The sequence below is a fragment of the Ipomoea nil genome, unplaced genomic scaffold (assembly GCF_001879475.1).
Source record: "Ipomoea nil cultivar Tokyo-kokei standard unplaced genomic scaffold, Asagao_1.1 scaffold3169, whole genome shotgun sequence".
In the NCBI taxonomy this organism is placed as follows: domain Eukaryota; kingdom Viridiplantae; phylum Streptophyta; class Magnoliopsida; order Solanales; family Convolvulaceae; genus Ipomoea; species Ipomoea nil.
Window position 1 is genome coordinate 852,391 of NW_017619597.1, and position 24,676 is coordinate 877,066.

At 32.0% G+C, this 24,676-nt stretch overlaps 1 protein-coding gene across 1 annotated transcript; it reads right to left on the minus strand.

Moving 5' to 3' along the window:
• Window positions 1-6,443: 6,443 nt before the first annotated feature.
• On the minus strand, window positions 6,444-21,978 carry LOC109167689 (3-hydroxy-3-methylglutaryl-coenzyme A reductase 1-like). Its single transcript, XM_019316780.1, has 5 exons — window positions 21,974-21,978; window positions 9,097-10,161; window positions 8,439-8,620; window positions 7,544-7,890; window positions 6,444-6,797 (listed from the first exon to the last, which is right to left on the minus strand). Exons 2-5 carry the CDS (start codon window positions 10,158-10,160, stop codon window positions 6,546-6,548), a joined length of 1,845 nt encoding a protein of 614 aa, XP_019172325.1. The 5' UTR covers window position 10,161; window positions 21,974-21,978; the 3' UTR covers window positions 6,444-6,545.
• Window positions 21,979-24,676: the final 2,698 nt, after the last annotated feature.

Consider the following 24,676-nt stretch of genomic DNA (forward strand, 5'->3'; position numbering starts at 1 on the left):
TTTTTCAAATTAGGTTTTTGCTCTCCTAAATCTTCTAGTTGATTATCCCACATTTTGATTGTAGATTTAGGAGAGAAAAAAATTTAATTTGAATAAATATGTGCGCAGACTACTGAAAGGAATCACAGATTGTTTTAAATTGGAGTGCAAAACCTAAATTTCTAATTTTGCCCTTCATTTTAAAACCAACTTAACGCCAAAGCTAATGGAGGACCATTTTGGCTTAAAATTTAAAAGTCAGAGGACCATTTTAGAAAAATTAAAAGTCAAGAGACCAATTTGAGAAAGACTATAATTGGAGGACCATTTTAAGATCAGAATTAACTCAAAAAAAAAAATTATCCTTTAAGTATTCTTCAATTATAAATTTAGCACTTTATTTATGTTTTTACAAATATGATCATTTAATTGTTAAATAAATTAATTATAAATTATGTCCATCAATTGATTAGTTGAAACATCCAACATCATTTGAATATTAGGTTTTATGAGAATATTAAAAAATTAAATTAAAAATTACAAAAAATATCCTCACAAAATCCTAGATAGGAAAAAACTTGATATTGAATTAAGTAATCCGATCGAGAACAAATAAGATATCAAAATGAAAAAATTTAAACATTTGTCATGTTTATTATTTATTGTTAAAAATAATTCTTTCTTCTTTACGGAGAAATGGTCAAATAAACCTTTGAATAAACTTTATATGAAAAAAATAATTAAGTCTCTAAATTTTAAAAAGTTGCAATATAAACATATCAATTTTTCAAATTGATGTGTTCCTAACTTGTTAAATTGATACAATTAGATTCATTTGCTGGTAAAGTCCAGGTGATAACCAATAATATGTGTTGATGTGGTTTTTTTTTTCAAAAAAATAAAAAAAATAAATTTGAAAAGTTAAAAGAATAATTGGTTTCTCCATCCAAACCAACTTCCATCTTTACTTATTTAATTTTCTTTAGTATTTTTTTATAATTTTTAAATTCATTTTTTAATTTAATAATACTTTTAATACATACTAATACTAAATTAAATATTACAAAAAGTTGAATTGTAAATAATTGGGAAAATAGCACTTTTTCCCATGAGTTATATACTTATAGTACTTTTCTCCCCCTGAATTATTAGGATATTACCCTCATTTATCTTTACACACACCAAGAAAAGTCCTCAAATTAAAAATCAAATTTCATGAAAAATATTTTTCAATGAACCAAACAACATAGAGTATTTTCCCTCAATTTCTAAGAATTTCAATTCCAAAAAATAAAATAAATATTGCAGCCAACTAAACACCCCATAATTGTTTGCTTTTGAAAAATTGATTCTTAATTAAGGGTTGTATTAAGGTTGAAATTTGGTAACATAAAAATGTCAAAGGAGCAATAATCAGGGCCAACAACTAAAGGTGGACTACTTGCATTGGAATTTGATCTGCTACCTTCATTCACACATTATTGACTTTTCAATTTAAAGTGAAGTTAAAAGTCTTAAATTAACACCGCAATTACAGCACATCAATGATAAATCATGTATGCCCAAAAGGCATTCTTAACGTTTTCCGTAATAATATTGTTTACATAATTGTTTAATATTTGCATGTTAGTAAACCGTTTATCAGTCAAGTTTTTACTTATTTTGCCAACTTTAATGGTTTGAGGAACAACTAAAATGAATGTTTGATATTTTCACAAATATATGAATGTTTGATAAATAATTTTTTGGCTAACTTATTAATGTTAATACACTAAAAATGAAAAAGTTAATTGTAGTAGTAGTTTTTTTATTATTTTTTTTAGAAGAAAAACTTAATGCATTAAATCATCAGAAAGCAAATCAACAAGATAAGAGGGAGGAATATCAACTCATTTCTCGCAACCTAACCTAGAAACGGCTTTCCGAGCAATAGAGTGGGCAACACGACTTGCAGATTGCTTAACAAAGTACTTTTTTTTTTTTTATATTAATATTAGTTGGTTGCATTTAATTTTTTAAAGTTTAATTTATCTTTAATAATCGTTTGTTATTGTGGTGATTATGTTTGATGAGGTCATGGGACACTCGGGAGTCCATTTTATTAGAAAAGTATTGACCCAACTGTCCAAGCGGGGGTGTCCATCTTTATTGGTGAGTTGTTGGCCCAATAAGAATAATGAAAATCTATTGAACTAAGGAAAGAAGGAAGTCATGAGCAAAATAATATAGGAGGTTCTACCAAGAGTATTGGACCCGCGACCTCAAATATAACAATCTAAGCACCAATCACCCAAGCCACTCAAGATATCAAGTATAACAAGGTAGGATGCTCTATTTATCCATATGGAGATCGTTGACATCCAGGTAGTAGGGGACATGTGTATGACTAATATTTAAGGTAAGTCAATGTTGTACATTTGTCAATCATCCGGAAGGTCTGCAACAATATATAAGGCACTCTTCCCTCCCTTTAAAGATCACCCATTGGCTCACTTAATACCCCTTGGTTCAATGACATGAGATCCTAACCTTTAGCTCATATATTAGGGCTCGATTCCTAGCAGTAACATTATTATTTCTAGTCCATTTCTTATAATTATAGTATTTATTATTTATGTATCCATTGGGCTGTCGTTTTGGACCAGTATCTCGGGCTTGATATGTTTGATTATTGGCGAATCCGCTAAAAGTTTAACGGATCTGTCCCGGGCTTGATATGTTTGATTATTGGCGAATCCGCTAAAAGTTTAACGGATCCGTCCACTTTGGTGTTTTGACATGATCAAAACGCTAAAGTAAGTGTTTGGTAAGCCAACGGTTTGGAGCAATGAATTGCTCTGAAAACTCAAATGCTGAGCGTTTGGGAAAAATATAATTTTACCCAAAACACCCTTAATTATAATTATTTTTTTAAAAACTAACTGAGAAGCCTTTCGGCTTCTCAATGCGAGTAACAGCCATTGCGTTTGGAAGATGAGCATTGCTCCTTTTATATAGAGGAGCTTAAGAGCTCTTCTTCCAAACATTTTCGATGTGAGATCAAAATGATCCCACATCATTTACAATTATATATATATATATATATATATATATATATATATATATATATATATTTGTTTGTTTGTTTGTTTTGTATTATTATTATTATTATTATTATTATTATTATTATTATTATTATTGTTGTTGTTGTTGTTGTTGTTGATGATGATGATGTTGTTGTTAATAATAATAATAATAATAATAATAATAATAATAATAATAATAATAATAATAATATGAATGTCTTTTTAGGTCATTTTACATATTAACCGCTAATCTAAAAAGCTAATTTTACCAAACATCTTTTTACAAACCCGCTGATATAATCTGCTGGTCAAACTCACTAACACAATCCGCTATCTGATATCCACTAACCGTTGATTGCCAAGCAAGCCCATTTGTACGTAATATTTTGGGCCTAGCACCCTGAACAATAATACTACTATTTTCCTACCCCGTCCCAACAAAACCATCACAGGGCGTTTGGTTGGAGGGGGGGAATTATGTGGGAAAAGAATTGTAATTCCATGGGAGTTGAATTACTGGGAATAAAGTGGGAATTTAAATTCCAGTGTTTGGTTGACAGGAATAGAATTACTGGGAATTTCAATTCCAATGTTTGGTATACATGGGAATTGAAAGGGAATAAGTAGTATAAAGTCAAAAATGTCAATTATTGTTGTTAGACATTAATTTTAAGTTAAAAAAGGAAGGGGTAATGTTGACTCATCACTATCTTTTTTTCCCAGGAATTAAAATACCAGGGGGGGACATGGGATTTTAATTCTATGAAAATGGGGGAATTGCAATTCCATGGAATTGCAATTCCCTCCAACCAAACTACGGAATTTAATGGCCTTTGGAATTAGGTGGGAATTAAGTGGGAAGGGAATTTAAAATCCCTCCAACCAAACGCCCTGTCAATGTTTATTCAAATTTATTTTTAATATTGAATTAATTTTATTTAAGAAAAACAAAAACAATAGTTAAAATAATAAATAACAATCATGGTCAAAACAACAACAATAACAATTATTATTATTATTATTATTGAATAAACTTATCTTAGATGGATACACATTTTATATTTACTTTAATTCAAGTACAGAATCAATATTCTTAAGGTTGAGAATTGCATAATATAAGACACAAATACGTATAACACAAAATGAAAAAACACATGTTATATTTACTTTATTTCAGGTACAGAATTCATACGCTTAAGGTACAGAATTGCATAACATGAGATACAGAAGCGCATAACACAAGACACATGCACATGCTTTACAATACTTTAAAAAAAAAAACACAATAACATAAATTAAACAATAAATGGACACCGTCAAAATTAAAATTCAAAATTACGTCGTTTAGAACCATGGTCCATAGTGCACTGTGGACTCTGGACCCTGGTCCACGGTGTAACGATTGTTGGTTTTGGTTTTGGGTTAATGACAAGCTGGATTACATACTGATCCATAATCTCAGATTATAGTATAGGTTGAAAGATACATACTAAAACATGCCTTGGCCCATGGATTCATAATCCTCATTAAAGCATTTTATTATCGGGTATTATATTCTACCGTCACTGGAACAAGAAAATGTTCACGTACGATGACAGGTTGTTTTCCAATTGTTATGATGTGGATCCGTGTCCATTTTACTAGCTGGACATAATTTTATGTTCATAATTATTGAATTATATATTCATAATTTTTAAATTTTATATTCATAATTACTGTACTATATATTCATAATTATAAAGTTATATATTCATAATTTTTAAATTTTATATTTACAATTATTAAATATTTATATTCATAATTACAGAACTATATGTTTATAATTATGTTTATAAATCTATATTCATAATTATAGAATTATATGTTTATAATTTTTGAAACATATATTCATAATTATAAACAGTTTTAGAACCATGTCTACTTTACATATCATAATTTGCCGTGGTCCCCGGAATCATAAATCGCAATTCCCCCAGTGAGGCTTCTTTGAAACAGGGCGCTTTATCAATTATCCGATAACTCCGCGATTTTGTTCCAACAACAAAAGATTTTGTGTCTAACCACAGATTGGTGTTTAGTGTGTTTTCTATTTTTCTACAAGTTTTATATTTTTCTTTTTTCATCAGTAAAATGATAGAAAAAAAAAAAAAACAGAAAATGTATTTAATAGTTTTTATTTTATTTTTTCAAAAAACATCTATTTTAATAGTATTTTTCAAATTAAAAATTCGAAATTATTTGAAACTCGGTTATTTTTCTTCATTTTAACGTAGAAATAATGCTCGTGAAAGGTAACAATAATATCAAGGGGTGAGATCCCTTGAATCCTAAAAGGATGTGTTTAGGATGTGTTTGGATAATTGATGATAGTTGAGTTTGAAACAAATTCGGAAAGTAGTGAAATTCTAATGCTGATACTCGTATATATGTGTGTACGAGCATGCATGTGCATTAAATAGATTTTGAGGTGGTTTCGAGTAGTATCTGGATAATGTCAAACGGATTTTAAATGATGGTTATATTAATTTATATTCAGATAATTCTAAATGCATTCTGATTCAAATTTGAAAATGTCTAAACATACAAACACATACCTATTGTCATTTCTAATAATATGGTAGAGTAAAAACATAAAATATTATAGGTAGTCATAATGGTGAAGATACAGATCATATGAATAATAGTGATGATGCTAAGATAAGTAGGTATCTGTGTTGATAGAGTATGTAAATGGTGGTAGATATGTATTGATAGGTGATTCAGTACAAAATATAGGTAGATGGATAAGTAAAATTTGTATGTAAAAATAATAATGATTATAAAATTTCTGTAGTTCTGTATTTGAAAAAAAAAAATTGGAAAACAAAAAATGAAAATAGTTTTCAATAACCAACAATCACAAAAATGTCTTGAGCGACAGAATTGGCGCCATAGGTATATTTGTCCCCCGTCTTTTCTTGCATTCCCATTTTTATTTCTAACCTCCGTTCCCAATGTGTATACACAACGCAGCGTAACAACTTTTGTTTCTTCTTTCTTTTTTATACATTAGATTAGATTTCCAACTTACACTAAATTAATCCTAAAGAATAAAAATTTAAATTTTTGCGATACCATAATACAACAATACGACATTAAAGTTATTGCAGAAAAAATAATATAATTAAGCCCACTGGTAAAAGGCAGCGAGCAGCCAGCCTTCTCCCCTCAGATCTATGACCTTAAATCTTGGAGGCTTCTTTACACAACAAATAAAACATACCTACCACACTCACATGCCTACGTAAACAGAAAATAAAACATGGATTCCCAGAAACAAAAAATGTTTCTTTCCTCCTCGTACTCTCCACACCACAAACGCTTGCCCACCGACCCTCCTTCACACACTATTTATTTTTACCATTTACAGATGATAGAGGCTAGGGTGAATGGAGACTAGAAACCAGAGTCATGACTTCTGTTACGTTAAATAGAGCAGCTCTAAACTCGAAGCGCGCTTGATTAGGAGGAGGCCTGCTGGGTCGTTGTCATGTCCTTGCTAGATCTATTGTATTTCATGTGGCTTTTCACGAGCTGCCCGGCTGAAATAGCAGACATAAGGGATAGCTCACCCGCGAGAACAGCCCCTGCTACGATGGTGGCCAAGAGCCTAGCATTTGTCCCGGGGGAGTCTTTGTTAGCGCCCTTCACCCCGAGTAAGTTCAAGCAGGCAGACTGAGATGCAAGCTGAGTCCCACCTCCAACTGTGCCCACCTGAGTCATGGGAAAGAGTAAATTGGATGGTAGTTACTGAAGAATTAGATCTCAGTAAAATGTGGAGGGATAGCAGAATAAGGCAAGTGAGCATTGGTTTTCTAGATGACAGACATGGTTCCATCGAGAAAAAGAAAATGGGGCCCTTAAGAGGACAAACAACACATGACTTTCTTGTACCACCACCACCTTGTGTTTCATAGAACAAAGAGATGGAACATGTTCACCAGAGTATTTAGATCTAGTCCCACTTTTTTTTTAAAGACATTCAACTAAATTCAGATCTGAAGAATCCAATGCTGCAGCTTGCATCCATATCCTTTTTTTTTTTTTTTATATATACATTAGGTTTCCCAGCTTACACTAGACTAATCTTAAGCCCTCATAAACAACCCTATCTAAGGGTACTGGAGAGGTAAATAGTGAGTCGCTCAATTAATCCTCAGTTTCCAACCCTGCCTATACATTCTGCGCACAAGGAGTCTTTATCACCTCTAATCAATTTTTTAGGCTTTGGGTCTCCCAATGACCCCCATGTTTTCAGTGGGAATTGAACCCCACCCTACGGCTAGAGCAAGACTTTAGGGTGACTCTTAAACCATTGAGCTAAGCCCCACAAGGCATATTCCCTATTCTGGGTCGGTGGGGATGTGGGGAGGGCTGGGGAGCAGGATGTGGTGGTCAGAATGACACTAAGAAGATGAAGTGTCAAAGTTCAACTAAAAAGTAAAGATCAAAATATATACCTCAATTGAAGGCATGGTTACTGAAACATGGAGGTCCTTGCCATCATTGACTGCCTCCATCATAGTGATACAGTGAGAGCTCTCCACATTTTGAGCGGGGTCCTGGCCTGTGGCTATGTATACAGCCGAGACAATATTGCTGGCATGAGCATTAAAACCACCAAGAGCGCCAGCCATGGCAGAGCCAGTGAGGTTTTTGAGCATGTTTAGCTCAACTAGAGAAGCAACTTCAGTTTTCAAGACTTTCTTAACCACATCTTCCTTAATTATGGCTTCACAAACAACTGATTTCCCTCTCCCCTCAATCCAGTTCACCGCAGCTGGCTTCTTGTCCGAGCAAAAGTTCCCTGTCAACGTTCATTTACCATCCATTAATAAAACATACCATCATGTAATCAAAGAATGGAAATCACGATTCATACACCACTTGTAACAGAGTAACAACAGCATCACCATCATAAAATTGACATACATGCTACCTTTTTTTTTTCTGGTTCAATATGATGAGTTCACATTAACTTACAGCCTGATGAATACACAACAGTTATTAACCTCTAAAGCCACAATTTACAATTAACCCGTGTTTTTTTTTTTTTTTTAACAATAATCCTAAACCCTAAAACCATTGATGAAAAGCTATGATCAGTCTTAACCTACGAACTTGTGAAGGATTGCAGCACAACTGTTACATGATTGCACTGCTACAGCTCCCAGACATGCTTGGAGGAACTTGCGGTGCAATCCTTCACAAATTCGCAGTTTGCAGGTTAAGGTTGGTTCTCACGTGATAATGAACCTATATGCGTGCAAATACTCTGTTCTTTTTCTTCATTTAATATAACTAATGGATTGTAATATATAATTTGCAAAAATGGAAGACAAACAAGTGGAGTACCAGATATGCCTAAGACATCCATGTCAGGGTATTCAGTCTGAAGGTAATCAAGAACATTTTGGACGCCCTTGGAGATCATGTTCATCCCCATGGCATCTCCAGTGCCACAGCAGAATCTCATGTATAGATTTTTCCCAGCAATTGCACACTGGATGCTTTGCAATCTGGCAAATCTGCTTGATCTGCACCCCACATAAAAACCAAAATATAAATTATAAAGAAAGTACTTGCTAGAAAAAAAATAATACCCTTATATAATCTACAATCTAAATATATCAACATCAAAGAGATTTTGGCAAAAGGTATAAGCTAGAGAAAAAAATCAGCGAAAGTGATATGCAGAGTTTAAAAAAGAAAAAGAAAGCAAAAACTAAAATTGCTTCCGAGTGTCCTGTTTGAACACTTTCTAGTTAACTCTCAGTCACTCCCAGTAAAAAAGTTGAAGACTTTACAACTTTAGTGAGAAAAGTCATACCAAACTACTAATTCATAATTACAATATTTAGTTAGAACCAAAGCCAGTGTTTTCCAGAAACGAAAGTACAAAACCCATAAAAAAGGCCTACATAAACAGTAAAACTATCCTTAAATTCAAGGGAAACTGAAGATAAATTACTGTAGAAAAATGGTAAATAAAAAATTACCAAACAGCACTCACTTGTTAAAAGCGACAGCGAGAGTCTCAAAATTCACGGGATCCTCAACGAAGAACTTTAACTCAGCGGCCCTCTTGGCGGTTCCGAACCTAACCACCGGAGCTCTGGTCATACCGTCTCTGAGAACGATACTGTTAGCGCCGCCGGAGGCAAAGATAGCCTTGCAACCTCTATTGGTGCTAGCCACCAAGCAGCCTTCGGTGGTAGCCATTGGGACGGAGTACTCGCACCCGTTAAGCAACAATGGACCCGCAATTCCCACGGGTATTTGCACGTACCCAACAGGCAACTCACAGCACTGCCCAAGAATCGACTCGTAATCAAACCCGTCCAATGGAAGCCCCTCCAGCGACTTCCCTGTGATCCTCTGCAAAGCCTCGCGGCGAATAGAAGCGGCGCGCTTACAGTCCCCAAGCTTCGATTCCAACAAATAGGACGGAGTTTTCCCCGCCACAACGGAGCTGATAATCTCCTCGTCCTCCTCAGACCCGTCCGGTGCAATTAAGAGAGCTGGTTTCTCAGCCACGCCGTTGGAGATCTTCGCAGGTTGCTCAGGAACCACTGAGGCAATTCGTCGAACAGGTGGTGTGGGTGGGGGAATAGCGCAGCCCAGAGTAGTTGCCGCCGCCGCAGCCGAACAAGCCCCACGCCGGCTATCCTCTTCCAACAAATACTGCTCATTGCTCTCATCCTCCCCATCCCACCCCTCCTGATTCGCCCTGTACAGAAAAGACTGCACGAACCCGATCCCAAAGAACCCCAGCAGGTAAATCACCGAGGCGATCAACGACGCCAACGCAGCCAGCTCCGACAACGTCACCACATGGAGAGGCGTAGAGTTCCGGATCTTCTCCCTCCACCTCACCAGCAGAAAATACATCACCGTAAAGAACATGGTGAAAAACAACCCATTTGTCAAATACAACGGCAGGGGAAGGGCATCCGACGCCTTAGGCGAGGACACTAGAAGATATTGCTGTTTATGAGCCTTAATAGTCTCACACGCCGCCGCAGAGCCCTTATTAGGCCGGCAAAGCTGCTTGCTCAGACGCCGGCGAACGTCCATTCTGAGTGGAGAAAAGCGTGGCGGTTAGATGCCGCCGTTAGAATCTGAATTTGGTTTTATGAGAGAAGAAGCGAGAGGTTTCGGCCAAGTATTTATAGAGAAGCGGTTGACGCGCTGTCCTCAAGTGCCACACCAACCGCGTGTACGTCGCTTCCTATACTCTCTTATTTATGTTCATTCCCACAATGTTACATATACATCTATAAATGGAAATTATTTTTTACATTTTTAACAACTTAAATAATAATTACACAATCCTAAAAATATTTTTCAAATTATTTTTTTGAATGTTACTGACTCTATTACAATATAGTATCTGTTCATATACTTTCTCAACCTACTGAAACACAAAGAGCCAATAAACTCACAACTTAGCAAATGGAAGTTTAATTCGGTACCATTAGACCACATAGTCTTACTACATATTTTCAAATTATATTTCTTTTAAAAAGTAATACACTACTAAATATTTCTTCTCCTTTCCATTCTTATTTAAAATTCCTATTTCTTTCTTTTGTGTTCCCTTTTCCCTCAAAGATAAAAAAAATGTTGTTTTTGCAAATAATATAATTGCATAGTCAAGTTTGACTATTGGAGTGGATCCATAACTACATTATAAAAACAGATATTCCCAGTCTGGCAGCTATATTATATTCAAATATTAAAACTAGACTAGAAACTACGAATAATAACAACTTTTTGAGTTAATATCAATAATATGACTATATCATAATTCTTAAATTAATTTTTAATTGTCATTTCATCTAAAATTATCACTTAGTTATATAAAAATTTACTTAATTTAGTCATTGGGTACGTAATAAAGGGTTAGAATAAGTAAAAATTTACAAAATTGAGGAACTATTTTGTGCGAATTAATAATTGAAAATCAATTTGAGAGTTATGAAATAGTCAAGGATGATCTTAGGTATTAACTACAATTTTATATTTAAAAAAAAAAAACTACAATTTTTATATGAGCTTTTTTTTTTTTTAATGATGTACTTTGTATGGTATGCTAGGATGAGGAATAAGTCAATAAGGTATAAGTTAGTCGAGTTTTGATTATAAAAAAATAAATAATAAAACAGTAGATGGGTAAATACGCATCATATACCATTGAATAATGTTCAATGAACAACACAAAGTTAATAAAATTAAATGGTCGAAATAAATAAATACTCACATAAATCATATAAATTTGAGAAGATGAAATTTTAATTTTATATGATAAGAGATATTAGTATCTAGCATACATTTTGAAAAAAAATGCATTAAACTTAGTAGATATTATGTTTCAAAAAGATTAGATTTAACTTTTAGCAACTGCAATTAGTTTTCATAAAAAAAAAAATTATTATAATTAGATTTTAAAATAGATATCATAATAAATGAAATGAAAATGTTTTATTGTCAATAATCATTCTTCCAAAAATCAAATGATACATATAGGTCCGCATCAAATAAGATACAAATTAAAAATAGAACTCTTTTAAAACCAGAAAAAAAAATGTGAATTTTTAATTTTTTGAAAAAAAGAGTTAAAATAAATTTAAGTTAAATTTTCAAATAAGAAAATCACATATATTAAAATATATACAAATTAATGGTTAAGTAAAAATTATTATTAAAGTAAATTATATTTATAGAAACTACATATGAACATATGTATTCATGTGGTTGTATTTTGCACAGTGAGGGTACACCTTATAAAAAAAAATTGTGTGTAAAGTTTGTAATAAAGTATAAGTGCCCAACACAAAGAACATCAAAGAAAAACATTTAATGTCACTTATACTACTAATAGAATTTTAATTCCAATTTATAATTTTTCTCCAAAAAAATCCAATTTAGAACAAATGTTAAAAATCTAAAAACATAATAAGGGTCTGTTTGGAAACCCGGAAAATGACTTCTGGAAGTCATTTTCCAAGTTTTTGGTGTTTGAGAAGGCTGAAAATGAAAAAGTCAAAGAAAAATGATTTCTAGTCAATGGAAAATAAGGGCTGAAATCAGGAAAATGACTTCCCTTTTTTTTTTTGCGGAAGTCATTTTCCATCTTTCAATTAACATCCGAGACACGCTTCTTCTCCCTTCACCGCTTCTTCAACATTCAACAAAGACCTACCCACGCATCTTCTCCAACAATCCACAAAAGCTTCACCAACACTAGAAAAGCTACAAGGTATGTTTTTTTAATTTTTTTATTTTTTTTTCCAAATATTATGGGTGTGGTTTCCGATGCGGAAAACCAGTCACTTTCTGATCGGAAACCATGCACTGGTTTCCGATCGGAAACCAGTGTTCACTGGTTTCCGATTGGAAACCAGTGCGTTCCAACCGGAAACCAGTGAACACACTGGTTCACTGGTTTCCGATCGGAAACCAGTGTTAACACTGGAGTGTTAACACTGGTTTCCGATCGGAAACCAGTTACAATTTTTTTTGTTTGTATTTTTTTATGCCAAACCGTGAAGTTGTTGCTGGTATTTTTTTTATTGATTATATAATAACATGCTTTGCTTAATTTGTGGTTATGTGTTAATTTTAATTGTTGGTATTTGTTGGATTATTATTTTGATTATATAGATGGATAGAAATCATGTGCGTGCAACTGTTATGAGTGCAGCAAGTGCTATACTAGCTATGGGAGTCCTTCTATTGCAACAACTTAGGAATACAAACCAAATAGAACATGACATCCTCAATAGAGATGATGAGCGAGAGAGTTACATAAATAGTATCTTGTGTGAGGGTGATAACAAATGCATTAGCGTTATTAGAATGCGACATATTTCCTTCTATAAATTGTGTGACATTTTTGCTACTAAGATCTTATTACGCACAACTAGAGCCGTTAGTATTAAGGAACAAGTGTTAATATTTTTACATATAATAGGTCACAATGTACGCTTTCGAGTAATTGGGTCAAGGTATTATAGGTCAATTGAGACAGTTCATCGTTACTTTAGAAGTGTTTTGAGAGCCATTTTATCTTTGTATACGAACCTCGTAGTACTACCGGATGGTGAAGTAACTCCTCATGAAATAATTAGCAATCCAAGATTTTATCCATATTTCAAAGACTGCTTAGGAGCAATAGATGGAACCCATATTCGTGCATCCGTGCCAATTAATATGCAAGGAAGCTTTCGCGGACGTAAGGGGGAACAACACAAAATGTATTTGCTGCTGTCACTTTTGATATGCGATTTTGTTATGTGCTAGCTGGGTGAATGAAGGTTATACACTTCATTTATGTCCATTTTTTTCGTTAATTTTTTTGATTCATTATGCTATAAAAGTTGTACTATACAATATTTTGGACGAACATACCCCTACCGTTATAACTTCTGTTATTTTTCACTATTGTTACTATGCACATGCATCCACCATATATGTTCTTATCTTCTTTAATAATAATAATATATACACATTATATATTGGGGTTATATGTTAGTTATTTCCTAAAATATAAATATCAAATTTATAAAAATGTTTTACATTATTATTATTATTATTATTATTATTATTATTATTATTATTATTATTAATTACAATAATTTAATTATCTAAAATTTAAATAAACTTAAAATTTCAATATAAAGTATTAATATTGGGCACCTATTTTTTGCGCATCGCGCATAAAAATACTAGTAATGAAATAAAGGTAAAAAAAAATGTGAAATGTAAAATTAGAAATTAGAAATAAAGTGTAAAGGAACAGCACAAATAACACAAAGAACAAACACTTAATACAATTTATACTACCAACATAACGTTCATTATTGTGAAGGGCTAATATTTTTTTTGCTCTTATTAAATTTTAAATATTTGTCATGTATGTATATAATATAATATTTATTTATTTTTATGTATATATACATAAATATATATATATATATATATATATACATATATATATATATATATATATATATGTATATCTACTATCTACTAATCTACTATCTACTGATGAGAACTGATTGTATTATATTTTCTGAACTTGATTACAATGAGATCAGATGATGTGAATATATAGAATAGAGAGTCACAGTGTGACAATGATAAGAAGTAGAGAGTCACAGTGTGACAAGGATAAGAAGTTCTAAACAGACTCATATACATAGAGTCCTAATACTCCCCCTCAAGCACAGTGTATACTAGTAACCTGTAGCTTGTCCTTTAAGGAAGAAAATCTAGGTCCAGGCAGAGCTTTGGTGAAGATATCAGCAAGTTGATCCTTTGTGGAGATGAAGTTGACTTGGATATCGCCCGAAGCTACTCGATCACGAACAAAATGATAATCAATCTCCACATGCTTGGTGCGCGCATGAAAGATTGGATTGGCACTCATATATGTAGCTCCTAGATTATCACACCATAATTTTGGAATGGAAATACCCGGAATCTGTATCTCACGCAATAATGACATAATCCATAGAACCTCAGCACAAACATCTGCAAGAGCTTTGTATTCAGCCTCAGTGGATGACCTGGCAACAGTTCTCTGTTTCTTGCAAACCCACGATATAAGATTACTCCCCAAGAAAACAGCAAAACCACTCGTGGATTTTCGATCGTCAGGACAACCAGCCCAATCAGAATCAGAGAAAGCATGAATGTCTCTAGATGAGCACCGTCGTATGCGTAAACCATGATCAACTGTTCCCTTAACATACCTGAGTACCCGTTTGAGCTGCTCCCAGTGTGATATGGTGGGGGCATGCATATGCTGACATAACTGATTAACTGCAAAGGATAGGTCAGGTCGTGTGACAGTGAGATATTGCAGTGCTCCAGCTAGAATCCTGTACTGTGTGGTATCATCATATAGATCTGAATTGAAGGGGACAGTTTTCGAGACAGAGATAGGTGTAGAAAGGGGTTTGCATTCAGACATTCCAGCCCATTTTAAAATATCATTCATATACCGTTGTTGAGATAAAATAATCCCATTGTCACTCTTAACTGTTTCAATACCCAGAAAAAAATTTGGTTCACCAAGATCTCTGATTTTGAATGTAGCAGACAGTTTGGACAAGAGCTGAGACATAATACCTTGATCACTTCCCATTACAAGAATGTCATCCACGTACACCAATAGATAAACCAAAGCAGAGTCTTTAGAGTAATAGAACAGAGAGACATCTGTCTTGGATGCTTGAAAGCCAACCGATAGTAAGAACGTATGTAGTCGATTAAACCAAGCTCTGGGAGCTTGTTTTAACCCATACAGAGATCTTTTTAACAAACAAACATGATTCGGGAAGTTAGCATCAATATAACCAGGGGTTGCTTCATATAAACTGTTTCAGCCAGATTACCATTCAGAAAAGCATTATGAACATCTAGCTGTTTGATAGACCACCCAGATGATAAAGCTAGAGATAGAAGGAGTCTTACAGTCGTAGGCTTTACCACTGGACTAAAAGTGTCGAAGATGTCCTGACATGAAACCTGATTAAAACCTTTCGCAACCAGCCTGGCTTTATGCTTTTCAATAGCACCATCAGCCTTTCTCTTCGTACGAAACACCCATTTACAGCCAATAATATTCATACCTGCAGTGGGTGGAACTAGAGACCATGTGTGGTTATGCAGGAGAGCATTGAATTCTTGGTCCATGGCTTCACGCCACTCAGGATATTTGACAGCTTGAGAGTAACATGTGGGTTCTGTGGGATGAACTTGAGCTGCTAGAGCAAAAAAAGGAGCATCTACGTTGCTCCGAGTGGCCATAGAGTGAGTACGGACATTGGGCCTGATGGACCGCCCACGTGGACGGCCTCGCCGGCGAGCAACAGGCTCCACAGGATCACCCGACGAGGCAGCCTGTCCAGGATCCACGGCTGGTTCGAATGAAGCAGGTAGCGGCAGTCTGGCAGCTCATCATTGGACACAGCAGGAATAGGTGTGCTGTGACTGAGAACAGATTCCACCCAAGGTCCAGAAAACGGAGTAGATAGATCCTGCAAAGAAGTTTTAGTAGCAAAGGGGAAAACTTCTTCATCAAATCTGACATGCCTGCATGTGTAAATCTTATTAGTATGTAAGTCCATGCATCTGTACCCCCTAAAGGACTCAGGATAACCTAGGAAGACACATGGAGAAGACCTGTATGACATCTTATGACGATTATATGGTCGAAGATGAGGGTAGCATAAACACCCAAAGACACGAAGAAAAAGATAGGAAGGAGGGGATTTATGTAACAGGAGATGAGGACTGGAGTTATTTAATACAGAAGATGGCATTCTGTTAATTAAATAGACAGCAGTCTCAAAGGCAAAATCCCAAAATTTCAAAGGAACAGAAGCATGAGCTAGAAGAGCCAGACCAGTTTCAACAATGTGACGATGTTTTCGTTCAACACGACCATTCTGTTCATGTGTATAGGCACAGGATTGTCTATGTTGAATTCCTAATTGAACAAACAAAGAATGCAACTTTTTGTACTCAGCACCTAAATCAGACTGAATGGCCTTTATTTTGCAATTAAAGGACCGTTCAACAAGAGTACGAAATTTATCAAAGATGACATAAAGATCAGACTTTAATTTCATAGGAAAGAACCATGTATAACGGGAATAGTCATCCACAAAGATCACAAAATAACGGAAGCCAGAAGTAGATAAAGTGGGCGCAGGACCCCAAATGTCTGTGTAAATAAGATCTAGGACTTGAGAACTAGAGGAAGCAACACGGGGGAGGGGAAAACGGGCAGATTTGCCTAATTGACACGCATTGCATAAAGAATTATGACAACGAATATTATCACAAGACCCACTAACCAAACAAGAACGAAGTATATGGCTAAGAACACGGTTATGAGGATGACCTAGACGATTGTGCCAAGTGGAAGCCGAGGCACGAGCGGAAATAAATGCTGACGGAGACGAACTAGGTAATGAAAGTGTGTATAGTCCCCCCGAACTATTGCCCCGAAGAAGTATTTCCTTGGTATTGATATCTTTTACAACAAAAAAGGAGGGGTGAAACTCAAAAAAGACTTTATTATCGGATGCAAACTTCTGAACAGATAATAAAGAATTAGACAAACGCGGAACGTGAAGTATATCAGACAATGTAAATGATCTAGAAGGGGTATTAAAAGAGGCATGGCCAACATGACTAATAGATAAACTCATACCGTCACCGACACGTAAAGTGTCATTACCAGTGTACTTCTCCGATGTAGAAAGGGCAGCGATGTTCGGAGTTGCATGATTTGTGGCTCCAGTGTCCGGAACCCAAGTATGAGAATTTGACGAGGTTTTAGCAACTAAACCATTCTGAAACACCAAATTAGCCTGAGAACCCGGAGCCCTTGAATATCGCCGAAAACAGTTGACTCCCGTGTGACCGAAACTTTTGCAAATTTGACACGGATCATTATAGCGCCAAAAACAATTGGCTCCCGTGTGACCAAAACGTTTACAAATTTGACATGGATCATCATAGCGCCAAAAACAATTGGCTCCCGTGTGACCAAAACGTTTACAAATTTGACACGGATCATCATAGCGCCAAAAACAATTGACTCCTGTGTGGCCGAAACCTTTACAGATTTGACACGGATCATCGAAGCCACGTTGCTGACCTCCACGGTAATTAAGGTTGCCATCGCAGCGCTGCATCTTCTTAATTTTATGAATCACAAAACCCTAGCTAACTGATACCGGATGAGAACTGATTGTATTATATTTTCTGAACTTGATTACAATGAGATCAGATGATGTGAATATATAGAATAGAGAGTCACAGTGTGACAATGATAAGAAGTAGAGAGTCACAGTGTGACAAGGATAAGAAGTTCTAAACAGACTCATATACATAGAGTCCTAATACTACTATCTACTATCTACTATCTACTAATAACTATAATAAAACTCAATAGTGTTAGGATTGTAATGAAATAAAAATTGTGTTAGTGTTATAGATTGCATTAATGATATGTACCTTATACTATTTTTCTTAAACTAATACAAATAATTTTCAATGTTATCCCTCATTTTTTAATTTTTCCTTAATATTGTTAAATCTAGCTTTATTACATTGTAGTATCTGTTCATATACTTTCTCAACCTACTGAAACACAAAGAGCTAATAACGCCCCTACTGAGGCTCGAACTCACAATCTTCCAAATGGAAGTCCAACCCGAATACCATTGGACCACACAGTCCTGGTAAATGTTAATGTAGTTGATTTTATTGATAACTAATACATTTAAGTTTTTATTTCTTTTACACTAGTATTTGCGCCCGTGCGATGCACGGAATGGATTGTAATAATATATTAAAAATATTTGGATTGATATATAGTTATATAAATTAGAACATCAAATATTATATAGTGCAGTTGAAGATATGATTTGGATTATTTATGTGTTTTGTTGTTATCATCGTTTGAATTTGAGCAAATAATTGTTCAAATTAATAGCTAATGTGTAGATGTACGCATGTTGTGCTGTAATTTGGAGATTTTATTTAACATTGTTTAGTATTTTTTTTTTTATAAATTAGACAAATGTGTTCGTTCTCTAGCAACTCAGTTATATGAATGAATTGCTATCTTAATTCATTTGTATAGAATATATATATTTTTGTCTATATATATAGCAATTTTGTCATTTAAAAAAATATAATATCAACGATTGTATTTACACATTATTGAAATCTCTTTGTAGACATTGGTAGTAATAACGCAATCATGTCCATCATCGTATAGAGCTAACACCTTCAGTCCATCAGGATAGGTGACTCGAGTGAAAATATATAATGGTAGAGTATTAGTCAATTAGCGATCCTTTTTATATTTTAAGTCAATTAGTAATATCAAATTCATTTTCAGTAAATTATTCTTTTATATTTTTAGTCAATTAGAATGTGATATTTTTACCTAATTTTCGTTTCATTTTTAATTGATGATGTATAATATTATTATTGAAATATTTCTGTTCTATTTTTAATTTATATTTAATATTGTTTAAAATATGCATTTACTATTTATGATGTAGAATTATTATTGAAATATTCCGTCAAATTTTAGTTTTCGTTCCATTTTTAATTAAAATGCAATGATCTAACCATTTTTTTTTCATATTAATCAATTATGGATCATTTTTTATTTGCAGTCAACTATTAGTATTCATTTCTTTTTATATTTTCAGTCAATTTGTAATGTCATATTCACTTTCAACCAATTATTCTTTTTTTATTTTCAGTCAATTAGCCAATTAGGATATCAGATGCAGTGATATTTTTACTCAATTTTTGTTCCATTTTAAATTGATGATGTACAATATTATTGTTGAAATATTTCAGTTTCATTTTTAATTTTCGTTGCATTTTTAATTTATCTTTACTATTGATGATGTAGAATATTATTATTTAAATATTTTCTTTTCATTTTTAATTTACTTTTACTTGATGATGTAGAATATTATTATTAAAATATTTTTATTCCATTTTTAATTTCCGTTTTGTTGTTTAAAATTGTGAAAGATTTATGACATAATTGTGATTTGATGTATTATACTGTATAATATTATTGTGAAAAATTAAAATGTAATGATCTGATCATTTTCTTTTCCATTCTAGTCAATTATGGATCATTTTTATTTTCAGTCAATTATTAATATTCATTTACTTTTTTAACCTAACTTCAATTCCTTTTTTTTCATTTTTAATTTTCAGTGAATTATTAATATTCATTTCTTTTTTCAATTTACCTAATTTCCATTATATTTTTAATTGATGATGTAGAATATTATTGTGAAATATTTATGTTCCTTTTTTCATTCTTTTTTTTTTTATTTACCTTTACTATTTACTATTGTTTGGGCAGGAAATCATGTAAATAGGATTTTGTTTTTAATTATATAGTATAGATTTGACCGTGAGGTTGTAACATATATATATATATATATATATATATATATATATATATATATATATATATATATATGAATTAGTTATATTATAAATTGTTTAAATTGATTATATAGGGTATTATGTTAGTACGTGAGAGCATTGAATATGGAAACAATATTACCAAGATTTTAGTTAATTTCTATTTTACATTTGCTTACAAAATAAGTTGTATTAAATTAGTTGGTGATAAACATTCAAAAACTATACACGGTAATACCATACATAATATTACCAATTATGCTAATATGTTATTACCTAATTAATTAATATCTTTTCTATACGGTATTATAAATACGTAAAAAAAATGGAGAATTTGCAAACAATAATGTTACCAAAAATATTAGTATATTATAGAATATAACTAATATGTCTTTTATATATGGTATTATGTTATTACGTTAATACGTAAATATGGAAACAATATTACCAAGATTTTAGTTAATATCCATTTTACATTTGCTTACAAAATAAGCTTTAGTAAATTAGTTGGTGAAAATACAACTACGCATGAAAGATGAATTCAATCTAAAAATGACAGTTTATAGTTTTGTATGTGCACATGCACGCATAAGGATGATGAGTTTTGTTCATATGAAGATAAGATAGTACTTATGTAGGTTGATTATTTATAATATATTTGGAAGTAAAATTTGAGGTCTAAGATCATATAGGGCACTCTTTGATCTTAAATTAATAAATAATTAGTTATATACACATTTAGCAGTACCAATGTTATTACTAATACTTTATATATATCTGCAGTATTGAACCTTTAATGTGAGATAAGAAAGAATAATCAGTTACATGATGCCTTTATTTGGATGCACTGGGACTATTACAATGCTCCATCAATTTGCAAACATGTACAATAATAAGGGATAAAGTACAAATAAGACACTGAACTATTTGGAAAGCAGCAATTAAGCCATCGAACTCAAATAACCCCCAAATAAGTCATTGAACCCGGAAAAAAAGAGCAAATAAGTCATTGGACCTTGAAAAAAAGAGCAATTAACATTTTTTACAGGTTAACTCTAAGTTTTTGCTGATTGGATTGCCAAATGTTTATTTTATTTACTTTTATTATTATTATTATTTATTAATATTATCCACTTGTATAGTAATATATTTTAAAATAATTATAATCAAAATAATTTTGTCTTCTCGAGATTTGATTTATTTATTTATTATTATTTTTTCATTGGATCTTTTGTTAAAAAAATAATAATAAATAAATAAATTAGATCTAGACAAAACTACTTTGATTATAATTATTTTAAAATAATTACTATGTATGTGGCTTATAATTAAAAAAAAAAACGTAAATAGAATAAATGTTTGGCAATTCAGTCAGCAAAAACCTGAAGTTAACCTGTTAAAAATGTTAATTGCTCTTTTTTTTTTTTGGGTTCAATGGCTTATTTGGGGGTTATTTGAGTTCGATGGCTTAATTGCTTTTTTCCAAATAGTTCAATGGCTTTTTTGTACTTTATCCCTTTGTTTTATACTTTAGATTATACTTTGCTTATCCTTTGAATTTTTATGTATTATTTTAAGCTAATTTATTTATTAACATTAAAAAAATACATTTTAAATTGTGACAATTTATACTAATAAATCATTTTAAAAAGTGGCAAAAGATGATTAGAAAATTTGATGCCACTGCATCAATTAAAAAAAAATGTTTTATTGCTACTGTTTATCTCAATCATCTCATAAATAACAATAATGTTTCTTAGAGGGGTCTAATCAACATGTAAACTTAAAACAAAAAAAAAATGACAATCATAAACAAAATGTGTACAAAAATAAATGATAAAAACATTATGATAATGATTAAGACATAATAAATTTACTTTTCCAGAAAATCACAAAACTCTGGAAATCCTAATTGAAAAGGAGCTGTGTATCAAGAGTTACATATCTTATAACCGGCTAATAAAAAAGAACATTCATTACTTGTCCTTATTCATACACTTTCAAATATAATGAAAAGTTAAAACACTTGTGTTTAGATTAACTCTTTGTATCATTCTTAACTCTACACAATTGCATAAGAACAACCATAGGATTTGCAAGGTCAGAATTAAAAAAAAAAAAAAAAAAAGTTTCAACTCTTGGTATATGTTGATCTCACACTGTAGCCTTCAATTGATTGTCCCTATAAACAAATAAACTACTTAATAAAAAATGCATATACAAAATACAATAAAAATAACAAAATTAGATAATTTACTTTGTATCCACGTACAATTAGAAAATCAATAAGTTAAGAGGGCTTCCCTGCAATGATCTTATTCAATGGGGAGTATATCTCAACGACCAATAATGTCAAACATGTTAAAAAAAAAAAAAAAAAAAAAAAAAAAGAGAATTCAGATGTAGATTAAAATTGTAAATGAAACTTACCAACGAACTGTTTATCATCTACAGACTTCAAAGATGAAATGATTTTAATAAATAAATTTGTCTAGGAAAGTTGTCATTTTTTTTTTCTTTAACTAAAGTAGCATAGTTGAATTACAACATAAAATAATGAGTGCATTTTTTGTAAGTATAGAAATTACTTATCACCGTACATTTTTTAATGGCATACACTTTTCATTCTTTGAAAAGCTTACAGTACTTACCAACATGCTCCCTTGGTATATGAGCATGAAGTTCCCTACAATGGAGTAAAAAAGAAAAGTGTTATTTTGCAATTTATTTTTGCAGTATAGGAAGCAGCTTTGGAATGCATCTTTTTCCAAATTTCATATACAACATGAGTTCTAGAAAAAAGCAAAATAAAAAAAATATCATTTAATCGTGAAATATGCACTCTCTAGATTTTATGGAATCACCCCTTTCTCCATGGGACTTCATATAGTTGCACACCAATCACCATCTAATAGCTCTGAAAGTCTTCAATGGAGAAATATTCAGGGCAAGGATAAATATTGCAATCGTAGAAAAAAGCAAAATTGAAAAAAAAATACCTCTTGATCGTGAAACATGCACTCTCTAGATTTTATGGAATCACTCCCCTTCTCTATGGGACTTCATATAGGCCAGGTGCGCACCAATTGCAGTCTAATAGCTCTGCAAGTCTTCAATGGAGAAATATCCTGTGCAATGATAAACATTGGAGTCGTAACAATTATATGTTAATATACATATCTATATCTCTATATATAATTACTCAATATAAATAAATGAGTAAATGAATATAAGGAAAAAATATTACCAATTAATAGATTTACCAATTAGGTTAATACGTGATTATGGAAACAATATTGATTTTATTTAATTTCTATTTTACATTTGATTACCAAATAAGTTTTACTACAAAAGTTTGGACGGAAAAATGAAATATGAGGATTTTACTTTTATTTATATATATATATATATATATATATATATATATATATATATAGATTTACAAATACATCCGAATTTTACCATTTTCTTGTTAGTTTTCCCACACTATTTCAATCCTAATGATTTGTTAATTTTTTTTAACCTTTCGGTGGATTGTGTTGAAATTTAATTTCTAAATTTATTGGGTGTTAGTATATATAAAAATTGTAGTTCAAATCTTGTGACGTTAAAAACAAATTAGTATTTTCTCTTTCATTTCTTTGAATTCCAACAAAATAAAGAAATTTATTATTCAACTACATATAATTATTTATTTGATAGTGTAAATCGTTGAATATGATTGATGAGTATAAAATTCTAAACAAATTAATTAATAATTTAATTACCAATTGTGCGTGATATTATAGTAGCTTTTAATTTATTTTGATAATGTAAGTATACACCTTTTTTTAACATCAAACATTTATTTTGATAATTTATTATTCAACTCTGAATATTTATTACAAATTTGAAAAAATAAAAATAAAAAAAAATTCACGACACTAACAAATGTTTGAGTCTTGCTCTTCCCTGCGAGAACTACCATTTGATGCTAGCTTGTTGATATGAAGCTAGGTAGAATACTCAAGATTTATGAAATTGTTATAACTTTTTCATGTACTAATTTAATTAAAAGAAGAAGAAGAAGAGATTAATATATAGAGTTTTTGGAAGAATGTAATATATCAACCTATGTAAAATTTGTGTGGAAATAATAATAACCAAAGTCAACTTAGTGATTTGAAGGTATTGCGGGAAGAGTGGTCACTCAACGGATAAAAGATTAAAATTACTTTCATGTAAAAATTGTTTAAAGAAAAAATATATATTTTTAAAAAAGTTATTCAGTATATATTCAATCCTCTATTATTAGATAAAATACTACTGATTTTAAAATGTCCAACTATGCCTCGAAAGAGATAATTGAATGAGTAAAACATAATTCTCATACTAAAAAATTATGAATTTGACTGTTATTAATATCCTCTTAGTTGACCACGTCGCTCAAAAGAACATAAAAAAAATATACTACAAAGCATTTGTGTAATGGACCTTTGGTGGCCTGGATGCAATATTTCATAGTGGGATGCAACCCAAAATGATTTTATTGGTTTATTGCCATTTGCAAGTAGGCACTACCTAACTTTACAAAAACTACTAATATATGAAATTCAGTTACT

Coding starts and splice junctions, on each gene's coding strand:
- LOC109167689 (XM_019316780.1), bottom strand. CDS start 10,160: ATGGACGTTCGCCGGCGTCTGAGCAAGCAGCTTTGCCGGCCTAATAAG. Junction 8,621..9,096: donor CTCGCTGTCGCTTTTAACAA/GTGAGTGCTGTT, acceptor TGTGGGGTGCAG/ATCAAGCAGATTTGCCAGAT. Junction 6,798..7,543: donor TAACCATGCCTTCAATTGAG/GTATATATTTTG, acceptor CCCATGACTCAG/GTGGGCACAGTTGGAGGTGG.